Source organism: Bos javanicus, chromosome 13 (genome assembly GCF_032452875.1).
Source record: "Bos javanicus breed banteng chromosome 13, ARS-OSU_banteng_1.0, whole genome shotgun sequence".
Classification (NCBI taxonomy): Eukaryota; Metazoa; Chordata; class Mammalia; order Artiodactyla; family Bovidae; genus Bos; species Bos javanicus.
This window is the reverse complement of record NC_083880.1, coordinates 52,450,968-52,469,274: the sequence shown is the minus strand read 5'-3', so window position 1 is coordinate 52,469,274 and position 18,307 is coordinate 52,450,968. Positions and strand designations below refer to the sequence as shown.

At 52.4% G+C, this 18,307-nt stretch overlaps 1 protein-coding gene across 5 annotated transcripts in view; it reads left to right on the top strand.

Annotated features, from left to right (window-relative positions):
- EBF4 (EBF family member 4) overlaps positions 1-17,185 on the top strand; it is a 57,515-nt gene extending 40,330 nt beyond the window's left edge. For 4 of the 5 annotated variants that reach the window (XM_061436754.1, XM_061436753.1, XM_061436752.1 and 1 more), the window contains 11 exons: positions 7,304-7,385; positions 8,180-8,297; positions 8,380-8,513; positions 8,606-8,732; positions 10,733-10,821; positions 10,974-11,039; positions 11,137-11,314; positions 11,383-11,571; positions 14,652-14,849; positions 16,094-16,169; positions 16,411-17,185. In XM_061436754.1, the coding sequence (XP_061292738.1) occupies positions 7,304-7,385; positions 8,180-8,297; positions 8,380-8,513; positions 8,606-8,732; positions 10,733-10,821; positions 10,974-11,039; positions 11,137-11,314; positions 11,383-11,571; positions 14,652-14,849; positions 16,094-16,164 (1,252 nt within the window). In that variant the 3' untranslated portion in view covers positions 16,165-16,169; positions 16,411-17,185. The remainder of the gene's footprint in view (positions 1-7,303; positions 7,386-8,179; positions 8,298-8,379; positions 8,514-8,605; positions 8,733-10,732; positions 10,822-10,973; positions 11,040-11,136; positions 11,315-11,382; positions 11,572-14,651; positions 14,850-16,093; positions 16,170-16,410) is intronic. The other variant, XR_009740375.1, reaches the window with a different exon arrangement.
- The last annotated feature ends 1,122 nt before the right edge of the window (positions 17,186-18,307 follow it).

Below are 18,307 nucleotides of genomic sequence, written 5' to 3'. Positions count from 1 at the left end.
GCTGCTGCTAAGTCGCTTCAGTCATGTCTGACTCTGTGCGACCCCATAGACGACAGCCCACGAGGCTACCCAGTCCCTGGGATTCTCCAGGCAAGAACACTGGAGTGGGTTGCCATTTCCTTCTCCAATGCATGAAAGTGAAAAGTGAAAGTGAAGTCGCTCAGTCCTGTCCGACTCTTAGCAACTCCATGGACTACAGCCCACCAGGCCCTCCGTCCATGGGATTTTCCAGGCAAGAGTACTGGACTGGGGTACCATTGCCTTCTCCGACCAGGGATCAAACCCAGGCCCCCTGCATTGGGAGCACGGAGTCTTAGCCACTGGACCACCAGGGAAATCCCCTTTGGGGAATTCTGAATATGAACAGTACTAAGAGTTGGTCCTCCTTGTGATGTCGGTCCTTCTTTGGCCACGGCCTGCTGGTGAGGAGCATATGCTTCTGGCTGAGGATAATCTTCCAGTAGTGGGGAAAGCTATAGGCCATTTATTTAGTTATTTATTTTTAATTTATTTGTTTGGCCATATCACACAGCTTGCAGAATCTTAGTTCCCCAGCCAGAGACTGAACCCAGGCTCCCTCAGTGAAAGCACTGAGTCCTAACCACTGCACCCCCAGGGAATTCCCTGGCTGTGAGCCTTTTAATAACACTCTCAGGAGCTGTGAGTGGGGGAATCCAGACAGGCACCAGCCCACCTGATACCTGGACACAGCCTTCCAAAGAGCAGTTCCATCCCACTCTGCTCTCCACCCCTTGAGAAGCCAGAGGACTCACATCAGTCACCTCCACATTTCCCTTATGTATTGAGTGTCTCTTGAGTAAAGCATTGTGTGAGGGGAGCTTTCCTTATGCAGTGGTGTCACACTTGAGAAGTTATGTATAAGTCAAATGTTTGCACTTGAGTCACATTCAATTCAGCATTTGCTTCTTTGGTATGGAATATTCCATTGACAAGGAAGGTTCATTTTAATTTCATCTTGAGTTGTGTTTACAGAGAGAAATAAAAAGCATTTATAGAGATGATTAGGAAGCCTAGACTGAGTTCAGGATGTGGCAAGGTAGGCGTGCAGGTGAATTACTTTTACCTTTCACTTAAATCATAGGCATCAGAGTCATGATGCAGAACTTCCACCTTTTAAATGCTTTGTTAGTTGGATGACCACGGTTCACAACTCATCTGGTCATTTATTAAGCTTTTTATTATAAAGAATGTTGAACATATAGGCAGAATAAAATAATGAACCACATCTATTCCTTTACTGAACTTCAATAGTGATCAACTGTATGCTCATCTTAAAGTCCTGATCTTTAATCCTGAAAATCTTCTCAGACTGAGAGCAGCTGTCACCATAGCCAAAGGCCCCACACTAGGAGCAAGGGAATCTTAGTGTCTCCTTTGCACCCCTGATGAATCTGTCACCTTGAGGAAATCCCCATGAAATGGCTAACCTGGTCCCTGCACAGCTTGCCTCTCAGGACTGCTTTTGAAGGAAGGTTTGCTGCATTGTCCTGCAGTGGCAGCCCTGTGGCTAGGGCAGGCCTGGATTGAGGGAACCCCAATTAAAAGTACTTTTCCATGACTCTAGTCATAGCTCAGTTGGTAAAGAATCCACCTGCAACGCAGGAGACCTGGGTTCGATCCCTGGGTTGACAAGATCCCCTGGAGAAGGGAAAGGCTACCCACTCCAGTATTCTGGCCTGGAGAATTCCATGGACTGTATAGTCCGTGGGGTCACAAAGAGTCAGACAGGACTGAGCAACTTTCATTTTCACTTTTTCAGTCAGTATCAGTGGTTCATCAAAGTCCCAAGTTTGTATCCTGACTTTGCATCTACTGTGACTTTGTCGTTTATCCTTGCTGATCCTTGGTTTTCTCATCCATAGAGTGAGGATGATTGCAGACCTACAGCAAGATTATAAGAGGATTAAATAACATAATGCAAGTTGTAGGTTCAGCAGAATTCCAGCCACTAGTTAAGTCCTCAGTTAATAAGACTTGGATCACTGTTTAAATTTTTTTTTGCATAGTTTTGCATTATATTTGTAACTGATGTTTGTATTTATGGTGGTTTCTTCTAGTAATTCTAGTGGCAGCTTCTAATACTTGACTTTTCTGTGAGGTACAGATCCTTGCCCCAACCCAGGTGGCATCCTAAAATGCTCACCCACAAGTCAGCCAGCTCTGTGGGTTTGGCCTCATCTTGCTTCCCCAAGCCTGTGGCCCATCCCAGCCAGAGAAGGGGAGCCTCCCCCAGCTCTCTTCCAGTTCCATGGGGTGGAGGAGGGGAGATGCTCAGAAACACCAGCACCAGGACTCATCCAGGCTGGGGGGGATGGGGGATGCTTCCCTGGTGACAAGCAGGGTCTCACAGGCCCTCAACGAAGGGCACATGCCTTCCTGCCTTAGGTCCCTATAGGGTGACCTCCTACAGCTCCCCTTCCCACCAAGTTACCTGGCCCTCTCCAGTTCCCAGCCTGCACATCTGACCTCTGTACAGACATGGCTCAAAGGATCTGCTGCTCCTCCTTCCTGTTGCCAATGCCATTCTCGTTCTCATCCTTCTCAGACTGCTCTGGGTTCTCCTCCTCTCCTCAGAGTGGAACAAAGTGTCATCTATGGTGCCAGCCTATGGAGAGGTTTCCTGGACTGTCCTCATGTTAATCCCCCCACCCCAGCCTTCCAGCCTCCGGGGACGTGGATGGTGCGTCACTGTCCTGGGGTGGGGAAAGAGGGGCCCAGAGACACCTTTCCAAGGCTGAAGGTAGCCAGGTACTGTTGAGAGGGGAGACACATCTGGGCACTACTTCTGGTTCTCTAGACTAGAACAGTCCCCCTGACTCAAGGCCCTGTGCTACAGAATTCCTGAGACTAACCTTGGAGGACAGGACCCTTTGGGTGCTAGTCACCCTTGTTAAAGCATAATATTCAATATGTTAGAAATATGATTCTCATATAAATTATTACTCAAGATGCATTGAAGTTTTCTGTAATTTATTGATGGAAGAACCAGCAGGATGACAAGGCTGGTTCAAAGGCTAAGAGGACTGATATAGACCATTGAGGAAAGAGTTGAGGAGAGAGGGAGGGAGAAAAAACAGATTATGTGAAAAATACTTAAATAAGATTGCCAAGTTAGACACAAAACTAGTTAATGTCCATAGAACAATAAAAGTGTAATCTTTAGGGCTCATTTCTCTACCAAGCAGAAGTTATTTGTTTCTCCCAACAAAAATGATTTTGCACCTCATCAGTTTTCTGCAAATTAGCACCTAAATTAATAGTCTGGCCCCAATTAATAGCAAATATGAGTCAAAGTTTTTTTTCCCCTAGAGAGTCAGCTAATTCTTAGGTGGCTTTGTTAACATAATAGTCTGGAAAAACACTGTGTAATATAAATATGACATAAGCCATTATACATTTGTCATTTAAAATTTTCTAGTAGCCACATTTTAAAAAACAAAAACTGGTAAAATTAATTGTGATCATATATTTTATTGAATTCAAGATATCCAAAATATTATCTCAACATGTAATCAATACCAAAACATTACTAATGAGATGTTGTTACATTCCTTTTTTTCTGAATGTTTGGAATCCAGCGTGTATTCTATACTTAGAGCCCACCGCAATTGAGACTAACCGTATCTCAAGTGCTCAGTGCCCCTGAGGGCTGGTGGCGGCCGTACTGGATAGTGCCACTCTAAAGCAGTCATTCCCAAACCCTAGGGTGCATCAGAATTACCTGAGGATTTATGAAAACACAAATGGCTAAGTCCCACCTCAAGAGTGTCTGGTTCAGTGAGTCTCAGGTGGAGCCTGAGATTCTGCATTTCTAGCGTGTTGCCGGGTGATGCTGATGCTGCTGGTCTGGGCGCCACACTTTGAAAACCACTGTTCCAGGATGACTTGGAAAGAACTCACTGTCATCTTTTTGCCTTATTTCCAAGTCGTAGATGATTTTGCTTAACATCCCTGGTGGACCTGCAGGCTATCTGCAATGTTAGCATCAGCTTAGCCTCTGACTGGATGGGTGCTGTCTGGACACAGCCTCAGCAACTACCAGATGGCGGTGGGTGAGACGTCAGCCTCTCCACCACTGATGGCATCGACTGTGTGCAGCTCTGAGCTAGAGGTTCAGGAAGAAAGAAAAGGGGGACTGGCCTCAGTACCCCCAACAGAGAGCCCAGGCCTTGTGTGGTTGCTTCTTATTCAGTACTACCCTACAGATGATGCCAACCAGGGGTTCAGAAACTGAGATGTCCCAGGAAAGGCCTGCAAAGATGGAGGTACCAGCAGAGTCTTGGGGTTCTCAGGGAGGGGTGGCCTCTGTAGCCTAAAAGGGCCAGAAGAGGTTGGCCAGACAGAGACTGGGAATTGGCGTGGATCCAAAGGACAGACGCAACCTGTACAGGGAAGGGAGAGGGTGAGAGACCTGCCAGGCAAGGGTTATGGGAGAGGTTGATGAGGGAGCCTCCCAGGATCCCAGAAATGTGAGAAGATTTACCCCAGGCCACACAGTGAGGCAGTACCTGGGAAGTCTTCATCTCCAGCTGCATCCCAGAGTTCTGCAGGTTTGGGAGTGGGGTGGGGTGTCCAGGGCACATGTGTGAATATAAGGGAAGTGTGTCCCATGCTTGTTGAATCTTCAGTGATGTCCAAGGGCTAGCATTAATCCACTTTAGGACAGAGACTGAGTCCTATCCAGTGTCTTGTCCTCCTCCTTCTAGCTCTGTGTAAAGGCCTAAGCACATGGATATGGAGTTTAAATGAAATGGTCTGCACCACGTGTGACTAGGGTGTCTACACTCTATGTCATGTAAATGTGGGACATGTATGAGGTAACTACTGTGGGTATAGGGCTATACACCACAGGGCCCTCATAGGGGTCTAGGGAGTTATTACTATGGCATATAGGGGATCTACACTGTAGTGACTACAATTGGGGGGCCATATAAGCTGTCTGTGCTACAGGGTATCCTGTGGGGTATGCACTGTTCAGGGTCACAGGAGGTGACTGCACCTCAGAATGCTCTGCGGGGGTGTTCAGAAGGTCTACACTACATGAAAGTGTTTGGGTGGTGTCCACTGTGGGTGCAGATGTGTGCTGGTGGAACGGCTCTATGGAAAGAGAACTAAAAGGGGTTCCCAGAAGGGGACCCATTGTGTGGGGGAACATGACAGGGGCTAAGGGCTCAGAGGTGGGAGGGGAGACACATCTCCAGGAAAGCGACTGCTGCCACCTTCCACTGAGGGGTGGCCCCTGGGGACACCTCTATCCAGGGGTGGTGCCCACCCCTCCCAGGACTTGGGGACTTCCGCTTTGGGGACTAGGCTTTTAGAGCCTGCTACAAATCTGATTTTATGCTCATAGAGTTTGGAGGCAACTCTGATGAGCTAAATGGATGTACACATCTGGAGTTCAAAACCAGGGGGCTGATCAACTGAGGCAGCTGACTGGAGTAGCTCAGCTCATAGAGCAGCCCAGGAGGCTATGCTTTGTACTGGGACCCCCAGAGACTGTATCCCAGAATGCTACAGTTTGTAAAGAGCAACTCCTGAGTTTACTAACAGTACAAAACCAGAGTATTATCCATGGTTACCTCATGGAGAGTGGGCGGGGGAAGAGAAGGTCTCACCATCCCCATCAACTGCCTGAAAGAAGGATCAAGTTCTCATGTGTTTATCTAAAAAAACAGTCAGTCACATCACTGCATATACTGTGCTTTTTTCTAATTACTGTATGTGCAAAAGAAGGTATCCACTGTGTATCTGTACAGTGTGTCTGGCAGGTACACCACGTGTATATGCTGACGATATGCTCTGTGTAGTGTTTGCTATGTGTATAAGGAATATAGGGCTTCCCTGTTGGCTAAGGTGGTAAAGAATCTGCCTGCAATGCAGGAGACCTGGGTTTGATCCCTGAGTGGGGAAGATCCCCTGGAGAAGGGCATGGCAACCCACTCCAGTATTCTTGCCTGGAGAATCCCCATGGACAGAGGAGCCTGGGAGGCTATCCATGGGGTTGCAAAGAGTCAGACACGACTGAGAGACTAAGCATACTCATAAGGGATATAGAATGTGTGTGAAGGAGATCTGTTTGCTGGGGATGTAGTGGGACAGAGGGTCTGTTGTGTGTGAGGGGAATTTGTTGGGGGACGTGCTGGTCAAGAAGGAAGGGGGAATCTGCTACATGTGATGACAGCACAACGTCTGCAGCGACTATTCTGGGAAATCACATACAACATAAAAATGGTGTACTCATGCATATACTCATATTCCTTCAGTGCATATACATTGTAGGATGGACATACGCTGTGCATGATGATATAGACGTATGTGATTAGCATACCTCATGTGCATCATGGGTCCAGGCTGATGTAGAGTTCATATTATATATGCTTCTGTGAAGTGCGATAGGTCTACTTTATGTGTGATGGCTGTATCTTGTGAGTAGTAGTATATAAGGCATATCCAGTGTGCGTGCATGCTACGTCACTTCAGTCATGTCCGACTCTTTGCAATCATATGGACTGTAGCCCACAAGTCTCCTCTGTCCGTGGGATTCTCCAGACAAGGATAATGGAGTGGGGTACCATTTCCTTCTCCAATATACAGAGTACATATAGTATATTTACTGTTCCTGATGAGTAACATCTCCAGACTGATAGGTACACTCTAGGGGAAGGACACGCTATGTGATACAAACACACTATGTATGTGATAAGCACGTGCTGTGCTCAGTCATTCAGTCGTGTCCCACCCTTTGTGACCCCATGGACTGTAGCCCAACAGGCTCCTCTGTCCACAGAATTCTCCAGGCAAGAATACTGGAGTGGGTTGCCATTTCCTTCTCCAGTGATGAGCATATACTATGACAAATATACATGATATGGGATAAGTTTACAGGTAAGTGGGAGTACCTGCTACATGTGGAGTATATAATAATTCATGAGTACTAAGTATATTTGGTATATATATAATGGATGTGTTCTCTAGGATGAACATACTGTGTATAGATGTGATGAGTATATACTTTGTGAGATAATTAAGCACTATGTAATCTACAGACTGTGGAGGTGGGAGATTTTCTGGACAGTGAAGTTGTTGTTGGGACAGGTCTCCTGGATGTGTGACATGTACCCTGTGCATATGGAGCTTAGGATGGGAATGTGGGGGGTGTACCTTGTGTGAGCAGGCAGAGGGGAAGTTGCCCTGCTGGGAGGCGGCGTGGCAGAAAGCAGTTGGATCTCCATCTGTTTCTAGAACCCCCAGACCCTTGAGCCCACCCACCACACTGTTTCAGGTTCTTCCTCAAGTTCTTCCTCAAATGCAACCAGAATTGCCTAAAGAACGCGGGGAATCCCCGAGACATGCGCCGCTTCCAGGTGGGTCTGAGGAGAGGGTTCTCCCCTGCAAACCTGCCCTTTCCTGCTGGGAGGGGGGGTGGCGGGCATGATGTGACCCTGCCACCCTAAGGCCCCAGGGACTGATCTCTGCGCAGACCCATGTTTTGGAGCCTGGCGCCTGCTGGGGGTGGGGCAGCTCTGTCTCCACTTACTCTGGCTGCCAAGGAAGGCTTCATTAGAGTCCCACTTAAGGAGATGCTAATTGTGACATTTTTACATGATTAACGACCCAGCTAATTTGCATAGCGTGAAGCAGAGAGCAGCTGCCCTTAGCACATCCCCAACCTGCACACCCCTCCCAGTGAAGGGTAGAGGGAAGAAGGAAGTAGCCCCAATTTCCTCCCAAGGGTGGGGCTTCTGCCAACGGGTTCTCAGGCTGATGCCCCCCTCCCCCATCAAAAGGCTCACTCGCACTTGCCTAAGACCCATTCCTGACTTGGCGCCCCAGGGATACAGCCTGTGGTGCATGTGATCGCAGAAACAGTAGCCACTCTGCCCAAGGAGTCAGAGGATTTTTTTTTCAGGGCTTTTGATTTTTCTAGCTCCTGGGGGTCCGTTCCCCTGGGCAGCCAGAGATTGTGTATGTGAGAGGGTCACCTGATCTAGTTGGTCCCCCTTCCACCAGCTCAGCCCCAGAGGGGCTGAAGCTCTTCCTCATGCCAGTGACTCTGAACTACAGTTACAGTATCCAGCCACCAGCCTCAAGTTGCCAGCGCTCTCCAGCAGTCCCTTACCAGGAGCCCCAGCCAGGCTGGCCTTGGCTCTCCCCACAGGTGGTGGTGTCCACAACAGTGAGCGTGGACGGACACGTGCTGGCTGTGTCAGACAACATGTTTGTGCACAACAACTCCAAGCATGGCCGCAGGGCACGCCGCCTGGACCCCTCCGAAGGTCAGGACCCCCCAGCCCACACCCTAGCCCCGGTCCCCACCTTGGCGTGGGCCCCTGACCTGGCTCCTCTCCTGCCTCCCAGCTGCCACCCCCTGCATCAAGGCCATCAGTCCTGGGGAGGGCTGGACCACAGGCGGCGCCACCGTCATTGTCATCGGCGACAACTTCTTCGACGGGTTACAGGTCGTGTTTGGGAACGTGCTCGTGTGGAGTGAGGTGGGCCACTCCCGCCAGTCTCCCTCCCAGCCTGGGGCTGGACCCTGCCCTCACCCGGTCAGAACCCGCAGGCCTCCCTTCTCCCCTCGCAGCTCATCACGCCCCACGCCATACGGGTTCAGACGCCCCCACGGCACATCCTTGGGGTGGTGGAGGTGACCCTGTCCTACAAATCCAAGCAGTTTTGCAAGGGAGCCCCGGGACGCTTTGTCTACACAGGTAAGGAGTCAGGTGGGTGAGGGGAGGCCCAGGGTTGCGGGAAGGAGCCCCACGTCACACACACTAGCCCTGGTATGGGAGTTGGCAAATCGCTGTGGTGTGACCAGGCGGCCAGACCCCCTAAGCCCCTGCTGGTGCTCACCCCACACCCCAGGACACCTCCTCTCTGGACTTTCTTTCCCTCACTTCTGTTTCCCTCCCTGGCCTCCACCAGAGCAACTCCCTGCACCTGCTTTACCTTCTGCACTCCCCAGTGTCTAGAACATCTCCATGGGGAGATTTATTTCAAAGATGCCCCCCAGTAGGGAGAATGGATACATGTAAATGTATGGCTGAGTCCCTTTGCTATCCACCTGAAACTACCACAACATTGTTAATTGGCTATTCAGTTCAGTTCGGTCACTCAGTCATGTCCGACTCTTTGCAACCCCATGAACCGTAGCACGCCAGGCCTCCCTGTCCATCACCAACTCCTGGAGTCCACCCAAACCCATGTCCATTGAGTCGGTGATGCCGTCCAACTGTCTCATCCTCTGCCATCCCCTTCCATACTGCAAAGCAAAATAAAAAGTTAAAAAAAAAAAAAAGATGCCCCCAGATAACTTGCTGCTTCCCAAATCTTCCTGGTTCTCCTGGTTCCCCCAAGCCACCCCAGGCTTCATTCTGCATGCACACAAACACACATACATACCTTGCATGAAGCCAGGGCAAAAAGTTAACAGAAGACAGGCGTGTAGGCCACTCCTGAAGATGTGGCTTCATCCCCCTTCCTGGCTCTATTTGGCCCCTGGCCAGTATGCTCTCCACTGCCACCTTCCAGCACTTCTCCCCAATGCCCCACCCCACCCAAGAGATATTCACTGAGCCCTTCAAGAGGCACCCTACTTACTGCTTACTGGGGAGCTCCAATATAAGAGTGAGAGGGGACAAGCAGGGAACACCACATGGGCTGGTAGAGTTACACGGTGGAGGAGCTGGTAGATGGTCAGAGAAAACCTCCAGGTGGGAGTGTGGGCTAAACTGCTAAGCTGGGACCAGAGAGGTGAATAAGGAGGTAGAGGTGAGGAGGAAAAGGTGTCCCAGGAGAAGGGATGGCAAGTACGAAGACACTTGAAGGAGTGCCTTAAGATGGGCTTCCCTGGTGGCTCAGCAGTAAAGAATCTATCTGCCAATACAGGAGACGTGGGTTCTATCCCTGGGTCGGGAAGATCCCCTGGAGAAGGAAATGGCAACCCACTCAGGTATTCTTGCCTGGGAAATCCCACCGACAGAGAAGACTGGTGGGCTATACAGCCCATGGGCTCGCAAAAGAGTCCGACACAACTTTAGCAACTAAACAACATCAAAAAAGGAAATTCACTAAATGTAGAGTTTGAAGTGGAGGAGGTAGGGCTTTAAGGCTGGTGAGATAGGTCTCCACCAGACCAGAGGAGGGGGGAGGGGAGGGGAAGAGGGAAGAGGTCTTGGAAGCCTGGTCAGGAGGCTGCAGCATCCACCCCAGAGCTCTGGGTGTGGGCCAGCCCATTCCTGGGGCACAGGCGTACCCCTAACGGTCAGGCGCCGCTGAGAGTCCACCAGAGCGGTGATAAATGGAGATTGTTGCGCGTTTTTTTTTTTTTTTTATCTTTTTATGATAAATAGTTTACTCCTTATAAGCTCAGACAAAAGCTGCAGACAAAACTCTCCAGTCTTCTCCCTAGGAGTACTTAAGTTAATATTTATACAGTTGTCTTTTTTCAAATCACAAATGAGATCCTATAGTGCATGTGTATTAATGCCAAGCAGCTGGCACAGGGCCTGGCTCAGTAAACATTTGTTGAATCAATGAGCACGAAAGGAACTGAAGAAATTTCCCGAACCTTGCTGACCCACGTGCCTAGAGTTTTCCCAGAGGCCTGGGCTGGGCTCGGAGGAGGGGTTCTGCATCCAGGCTCGGGGACTGCTTGCTGGTAGGCGCTATGCGGGGAGGGGCGTCCTGCAAACACCACCCCTTTCCCCAGCCCTGAATGAGCCCACCATTGACTACGGATTCCAGAGGCTGCAGAAAGTTATTCCCAGACACCCCGGAGACCCCGAGAGGCTGCCCAAGGTACTCAAAAGGGCGAGGCAGGGAGGACGGTGGCCGGTGGCCGGTGGCCGGAGGGGGGATAGGGAGGGAAGAGGTAGCTCCGGGCCCCCCGCACCACCGCCACCCCCGCCCGGGGCCGCCCCTCCGTCCGCCGTCTCCTCCCCTGCCCCCAGGAAGTGTTGCTGAAGCGGGCGGCCGACTTGGCAGAGGCCCTGTACGGAGTGCCCAGCGGCAACCAGGTATGGCGCCTCCGCCCGCCTCCCCGCGCTGGGCCGGGTGCTGCCCGCCTCCCGGCGCCCGCTGCTGCCCCGGCCGTGCCCGCTCTTGTCTTCGCAGGAGCTCCTCCTGAAGCGCGCGGCGGACGTGGCCGAGGCTCTGTACAGCGCCCCCCGCGCGCCGGCGCCGCTAGGACCCCTGGCGCCCAGCCACCCGCACCCTGCCGTCGTGGGCATCAACGCCTTCAGCAGCCCGCTGGCCATCGCCGTCGGGGACGCCACGCCGGGGCCGGAGCCAGGTGCGTCCGCCGCCGCCCGGAGGCCCTTTCCCTGCGGGCGCGCGCCACTGACGGCCGCTCTCCCGCAGGGTATGCGCGCAGCTGTGGCAGCGCGTCCCCGCGCGGGTTCGCGCCCAGCCCCGGCTCACAGCAGAGCGGCTACGGCGGCAGCCTCGGAGCTGGCCTCGGCGGCTACGGGGCCCCGGGCGTGACCGGCCTCGGTGTGCCCGGGTCCCCCAGCTTCCTCAATGGCTCCACGGCCACCTCACCCTTCGCCAGTGAGTGTCCCCTGCCCGGGGGGTGGGGGGAAGGACCAGGCCCCGGGGAGCAGAATGAGGCTCAGCTTGGCCCCCTCCTAGCCTATGGGGTTGGAAGGAGGAACTCCCGGCACCTGTCCGTTGAGCGTCGACCCTGGCCTTGCCCTCCTGTGTGCGACCTCTCTCTGCCTTTGGAGACCCACTCCGCCACCTTGGGGCCAGGGCACTTCTCGCACCTTTATCTCTTTGCTGACCGCAGTTGTGCACATCGGTTCTAGCTTTTCCCTCCTGCTGAAATGAGCTTTAACACCAGGGTATCCTCCCTAAATCTAGTGGACCGCCGGCCTTCCCCCTTTGTATGCCAGGGCTTCAGGAGGAGGGCTGGTGCCCCCTGCCGGAAGCCTGAGGAAACTCAGGGCGCAAGAAAAGTAGGTGTCCACCTGGCCCCACGGCCCCCAGGAGACGCGGGGGCTTGAGGAGGGAAGAGGTAGCTCCCACAATCTGGTTGTGCAGAGCAAGAGAATTCTGTATAGTCAGACACCTGGATTCAGCATTTGTTGAAATGAGGAGCTGACATTCAGCAAGTTACTTCAATTTTCTCTGTAAAACAGGATCAGTATCATCTGTTGCTTAAGGTTGTTCTCAGACCTGAATGTGCAAGTGTACATAAAGGGCTTGGACACAATTCAGAAAGAGTGCAGTGACTGTGCATCCCAGCACTAGCTGTGGGCACTAACCATCTTCTGTATGGTTTCTTAGGGTGTGCAGCTCAGAGCTGGGTAGATGAACAGAAGGCATTTATGCTTTTACCATGCATGGCCCTCAACTCCCTCCTTCCAACACGAAGTTCCAAAAGAGCCTGTCTACAGGTTCCTATAGCTTAGCTATTCAGCAGACATGTATGAAGCACTTAACTCTGTAAAGCACCTGGCTTGGGGGATAGTTCCACCCTTGCTCACCTTCAAGGAGCTTGCCCAGCAATTGTAAGAGAGTATGCACCTTGATTCCCGGGAGACACTGCTGTGCCAGAAGAATGGGAAAGCCGGCCAAGAAGGAGCTGGTTGTGTGGCTTTTCCTGCCTTTCCTTAGCTTATCCCCTGTCTTTTGTTTGCTATTGCTTAAGACCAACGTATCTGGCACCTGCCTAGACTTCCTTGCCATGGCCTACATCCTCGGTACTTCTCTTTTTGGCTGTGAGTTGGATTCTGGGGCTCTGCCTTTGGCCTGGGCTCAGTATCTGGGACCAGAAGCCCCCTGTGCTGATGTCCACATAAACCATGACCCTCTGGTGTCCCCACCAAGACTCCTGTCTCCTCTTTGCTCTAGCTAGGCTACAGTGCTCCCACTTTGCTTCAGTTCTGCACAGTACTCTTACCACCTGTCTCAGGGTTCCCCCCAGATCAAAGCTGGTGGAATTTGGAACACCAGCCCCTCTTATCCATCACACTCAGTACAATCAGTCAGCAGTAGAGAAACAAAGTGCCCCAGAGGGCCAAAGCCAACTGCCTGGAGTCTTCCCATTCAGCCAAGAGGTCAAGAATTCCCTAGCTGCTTATGCCCTACTCCAGCATCACAGCCCCACTCCAGTGCCATCTAGTAGTGTCCTGTCCAGTCCCCATCCACTCCCCTTGTGCATGCTTTGTGGTGGCACTCCAATGGGTGTATGAGTTTGCCAGGGTGTGCCTGTAATGACATCCGGAACTGTCCCTGCCAGAAGCTGTCTGCTTAGACCTCTTATCTGCCTTCTGCTTCAGCCACCAGCAGCTCTGGACTGACCCACAACTCCCAGTACTACCCAAGCTGCAAAATGCAGCTGTGAGCTCTGGGCCTTGAAAGATACAGTACATTTCTGCCATTCATGTCAAGCCCTCCATAGAGTTCCCTGGGCCTCATTAGCTAGCAGTCAGCATTGTCTTAAAGATGATGCATGGGGCTGAGCACATTTGGAATAGGGACAGCTGTTGAAGGCATCCCTGTTCCAAAGTAGGAGGTGGGGGATGGGGATGAGAGTGTTTTCTAAATGCCAAAGGCAGTTTTCTCAGGCTACTGGTTTCTTTCAGGAAACCCACACCCTCACCCCATTGCCCCCTGCTTAAACAACACTCAGATCACAGTCCTATTGGTGTTTGGAAAAGAGAGGTGGGGAATTGGGTTCATATGAGGATGTAGAAAGAGGGATCCAGAAATGACCTGGGCAGGAGCCCCAAGAGAGGAAGTGAGGCAGAAGAAGGAGGGGCAAACAAAGGCTGTGTGTGGGAGGCTCCCTGGTTATTCCCAGGAGAACAAGCCACAGCTGTGGAGGTCAGGGGGTTAGAGAACAGGACGATCTGAGAATGTGGATATTTGTACATTTCCTTAAAATTAACGAGCTGGAAGGAGGAGATGGAGGAGGCCTCTAGGACCAGGGCTGAAGATGATGAGGACTGGCATTAAGCTGGAAGAGAACAAAGTGTTAGGGGTCAAAGGGAGTGTAATTGGTAAGGGGAACATATTTGTCAGGGGGAGTTAGGGTTCTTGTGTGAGCTGTGATCCTGGACAGAGGGGCTTTATAACAGGAGCCTATGTGAACCCCCCAAACTTCACCCTGACCACCTGCCCCAGCTCTGCTGTGAACCCTGACCTTTGACTCTAACCTTAATGCCCCTGGGCCCATCAGGATTTCTGAGTGTCTCAGAATCCCAGTGATTTTCAGCAGGAATCCTAACTTGTTCCATCTCATCTTCATTCCTATCTTTATGGACACCTCTCTGTATTTGGTTTCATTGGATGTTCTGATTTTGCTTGCTTGCTTTCTTTCTTTTTTAACCTCTTCTGGTCTTATCATCTCCAACCCTAAGAGAAAGGGGCTCTAGATTCCCCCTGCCCCAAACAGCAAGCGCTAGCCCATAACCCTAGAGGTTCTCAGGCTGCCTCCAGAGGTCCCCCCAAAACCTTGACAGCCTCCCACTGAGGGCTGAGCCTGGCACCCAGTTCAGCAGCCCGCACAGGGCATACTGCTCGTGCCAGGACAGCAGCCAGGCTGCTCACTCTGGTGCTGTCTCCCTGTTGTGTCTCCCACTGCCTTCCCTGCTGCGCCTGCCCCTCCCTGCCCCGCCCCGGAGTCATGCCCTCTAGCCCCCCGCTGGCCTCTGCCTCCTCCATGTCCCTCCCGGCGGCTGCCCCTACCACCAGCGTCTTCTCCTTCTCGCCTGTCCACATGATCTCCGCTGTCAAACAGAGGAGCGCTTTTGCCCCCGTGCTGCGCCCGCCCAGCTCCCCACCCCAGGCCTGCCCCAGAACCCACGGAGAGGGGCTTCCAGGTGAGTGCTCTGTGCTGCTTCGCTGGGACCTACTTGGTAGAGCAGCTGGGCTTGTGGGGCCCACTCCATCCGTATCTCACAAGAGCTTCAAGCCAGTTGCCCAGTTCTCCCTGGGGGGTGCAGAGAAGGAAGCTCTGCAGGGGTCCAAGGAGGCCTATCTGCACCCTCTTCCCTGGGCCTCATAGCTTGGGATGGTCTCACTCTGGACCATCAAGAAGACTCAGATACTAGTCGGAAAAGGTCTGGAAACCACTCCAGGGCCTCACCCCCATCCAGTTGAGCCCAGATTAAAGACCCAACCCACAGCTGGAGGAACCCTAGCGTGGACTGCGTGCCTTTGACCTGTACCTCCCTGTGTCCACCGGAGGGTAGCATACACCATCATGAGAGACCTGGTCACTCACTCAATGGAGGGAGGCTGACCTTAGATAAACTTTAGCCTGGCTTTGCCTTCCCTGTTTTATAGATAGGGAATTGAGACCAGGTCACCCCTCCCACGGTCCATTAGTGAAATAATTTATGTACCATTTATCAATCTCTTCCGAGTCAACATCCAACTTAACAAAGCCTGGGCTCTAACCAGTAATGTATATAGCAAGTCAAAAAGAGTTGCATCCCCTCGGATAAGACGACTCTTGGGGTGGGCTTGTTAGATGATGCTCTAGGATGATTTGAGGTAGAACATGGTCATGTATGTCCTTATTTCCAATTTTTGGATAATTTTTAAGTGTGTTTGAAGCTTAAAATGCAGGGAATAGAAAGGACAGAGAACCACCAGTTTCTCTTGCAGCAAACCATAGCGAGGGGTTTAGGCAGAGGCAAGAGTGATGGAAGGGGTGAATTTCGTGGGATGTGGGAGGAAGACTTGCTGCCATCACTGCATTAGGTATCAGTACTTCTGGAGGCTGCCCTCTGTCCTTTCCCATCCTGATACATGGCTGTCCGCTTCCTCACCATGAGAGAGGCCCTCTGAAGGAGACATGCTGGAAAGAAGAAGACGACCCCGAGTCGTCTCTCTTGACTGAAGAAACTAGGGGAGCAAGGGCTTGAGGCTGCACCTCCCAAGAGGTCTGGGGGACATACCTCACCTAAATGTCTGCAGTGCTGGGCCCAGGCTAGGAGTGGGGGTGGCTGACTACCTTCAAGGCTCTTGATAGCTCTGCCCTGAAAAAGTGCGTGCTGCTTCCAATCAAGAGGGGTGCAGGCTACACATGGCTTATGGCTCCCCTCCTTGGTTACTGTAGACCAGCCTTTTGAAGATTCTGACAAGTTTCACTCTCCAGCTCGGGGACTTCAAGGCCTGGCATACTCCTAATTACGGTAGGTTTCTGGCTGGGTCTTGCCTCCCCCCCCCCACCCCCCGGCCCTTGGATGGGCTCTCTCCAAAAGACTAGCAGGGATGGGGAGTTGAGGTCCAGGTCTCCCTCTCCAGGGCCCATCTAGACAGTTGTCAGAACCACAAAACCCAGTGGCCCAGGCTAAACAAGAAGAGAGAAGTGGCTTTCTGTCGCCTTGTGGCCAGCCTTCCTCCAGGATCTTCATCTTTTCCTTTCCCCACCAGGTCTACAGGTGTTGCCCCCACTGAGCTCGGACTAGTGGTCCCTCCAGGATTCACACCCATGCTGTGGATGACGGCACAGACAGATGCAGGGCCAGGGCTGCAGGCAGACCTCAACCCACAGCCCTGAACGGGGAGAGGCCTTCCTCCCTGTGCTCAAGGGCACTTCAGTCCTACAGGCTTCTCTCACCTCCCTTTTCTTGGGGCTTGTTGGAAGCCCCAGCACTGTGCTGATGCTCTTGTTAGGAGAGCATCCTAGGGAGGTGCTGGGATGCCTGACCTTACTTGCTGGGTCAGTTCCTCTGAAAGAGATGGACCTTGTACAGACCAAGGACATCTGGTGATACGAGCAGGATGGGGACTGTGGGAAAGAGCTCAGGGAGAGGTGGCCTGGGAAGGTCCTGTTTGCGTCTGACCATCTCAACCATCCCAGCATCCCAATTTTCTCTGGGGCAAGGGGTGGTGCCCAGCAGCCTGGCTAGGCTCCCATGGAGCTTCTGACAGCTACTTGATCCCATGGCTGCCCCACTCCTTGGGACCTGCTCACTCATTCTTGCCACATCATGAATCCCTGAGGGGGCTTTGGGCATGAAGGACACAGAAGAGGAGGTGCCAGGCCCCTTGGATTGGTTGATATTGCCCTCAGTGAATGTCTCATGGACTCTGGCCCTCCACACAGATGACGTTAGCTGGCCCAATAGAACCATGGGTCCAGCTGCCCCTGGCCTCATGTTCTGCTGAGGTTGGAAAAAACAATAAACACAAATGCAGCTAGCCACCTGGCCTCTCTGTCTACTTCCTTGGCGTGGGTCTGCTTCACTCTGCAGCTCTGAAATGCCCCTGAGCAGCCTTCTTATACCTTGGACTTTTTCAATAGCATCAGAGTTCAACTGACAAGTATTCCCTGCCCAATATATGCTCTCGGGTAGTACTGTGTAGGGGAGCCCTGGAGGGGTGGGAAGCCAGCAGCCTGAAGACCCAGGACATGGGCTCAGCACTGACTGGGAACACATTCTGGGGACTGAGGAATCAGTCCCCCAGCTGTCTGACCAGGACCAAAGCGGGTTGGAGGGGAGGTTGTCAGAAGGACATTGCTGGGAACCAGAACAGAGCAAACTAAATACTACCCCAATGTACAGAGGCTCAGAAGTGAAATCCTTCCTGACTGGAGGCCTCTGGATGGGGAAACTTCGCTCCTAGGGCTGCCTAACACCCCTAACCTCTTCCCTCCTCCCCAGGTCTAGGCACTTGCCAGCTCTCCTGTCCCAGAGTTTGGGAAGAGAGGTGGTTAGAAAGGCAAGATTCCCAGGATCATTCACCCAACTCATAGGATGAATCCCAGTTGCCCCCCGCCTCCCCCAACCAGTGTTCCCTAGACCCCAAAGGTCTGCCTCTATGACACTGGGAGCCACTTTTTTGAGGCACTGTCCAGAGAGCCCAGGGTCCAGCTCCAGGCTTCAGGCTTCCTTCTCTCTCCTGACAGCACTCCTTGACTCTGGCCTCTGGAAACTCTGTCTTTCCCCAGCCAATAAGCCTGCACCCTGCAGGCCTCTGGACAAATACACTTGCCAAGGCAGATGGGCTGGCCCTGTCCCTCAGAAGCCTCCGCTTCTCTTGTGTTCCTGCCAATCCTGGGGTTCATCTCACCTGGGCCCATGATGGGGTAGCCTTGGGTCATCCTGCCTTCTTAGTGCTTGCCTGGCCTCCCCTCAGTTCCTGCCTTCAGCCTGTGTTGCAGAGCCCCAAAGCCTGGCAGCCACACCCTGTTCCATGCAGGCTTTGAGCAGCTTCTACAGTCCAGGGCCCTCCCAAGCTGATTACCTGCTACATGCTGATCTTATGAGATACAGGTTATTACTGAGTAGAGGTAGCTCTGGTTCCTGGAATGGGTCAGGTGCTG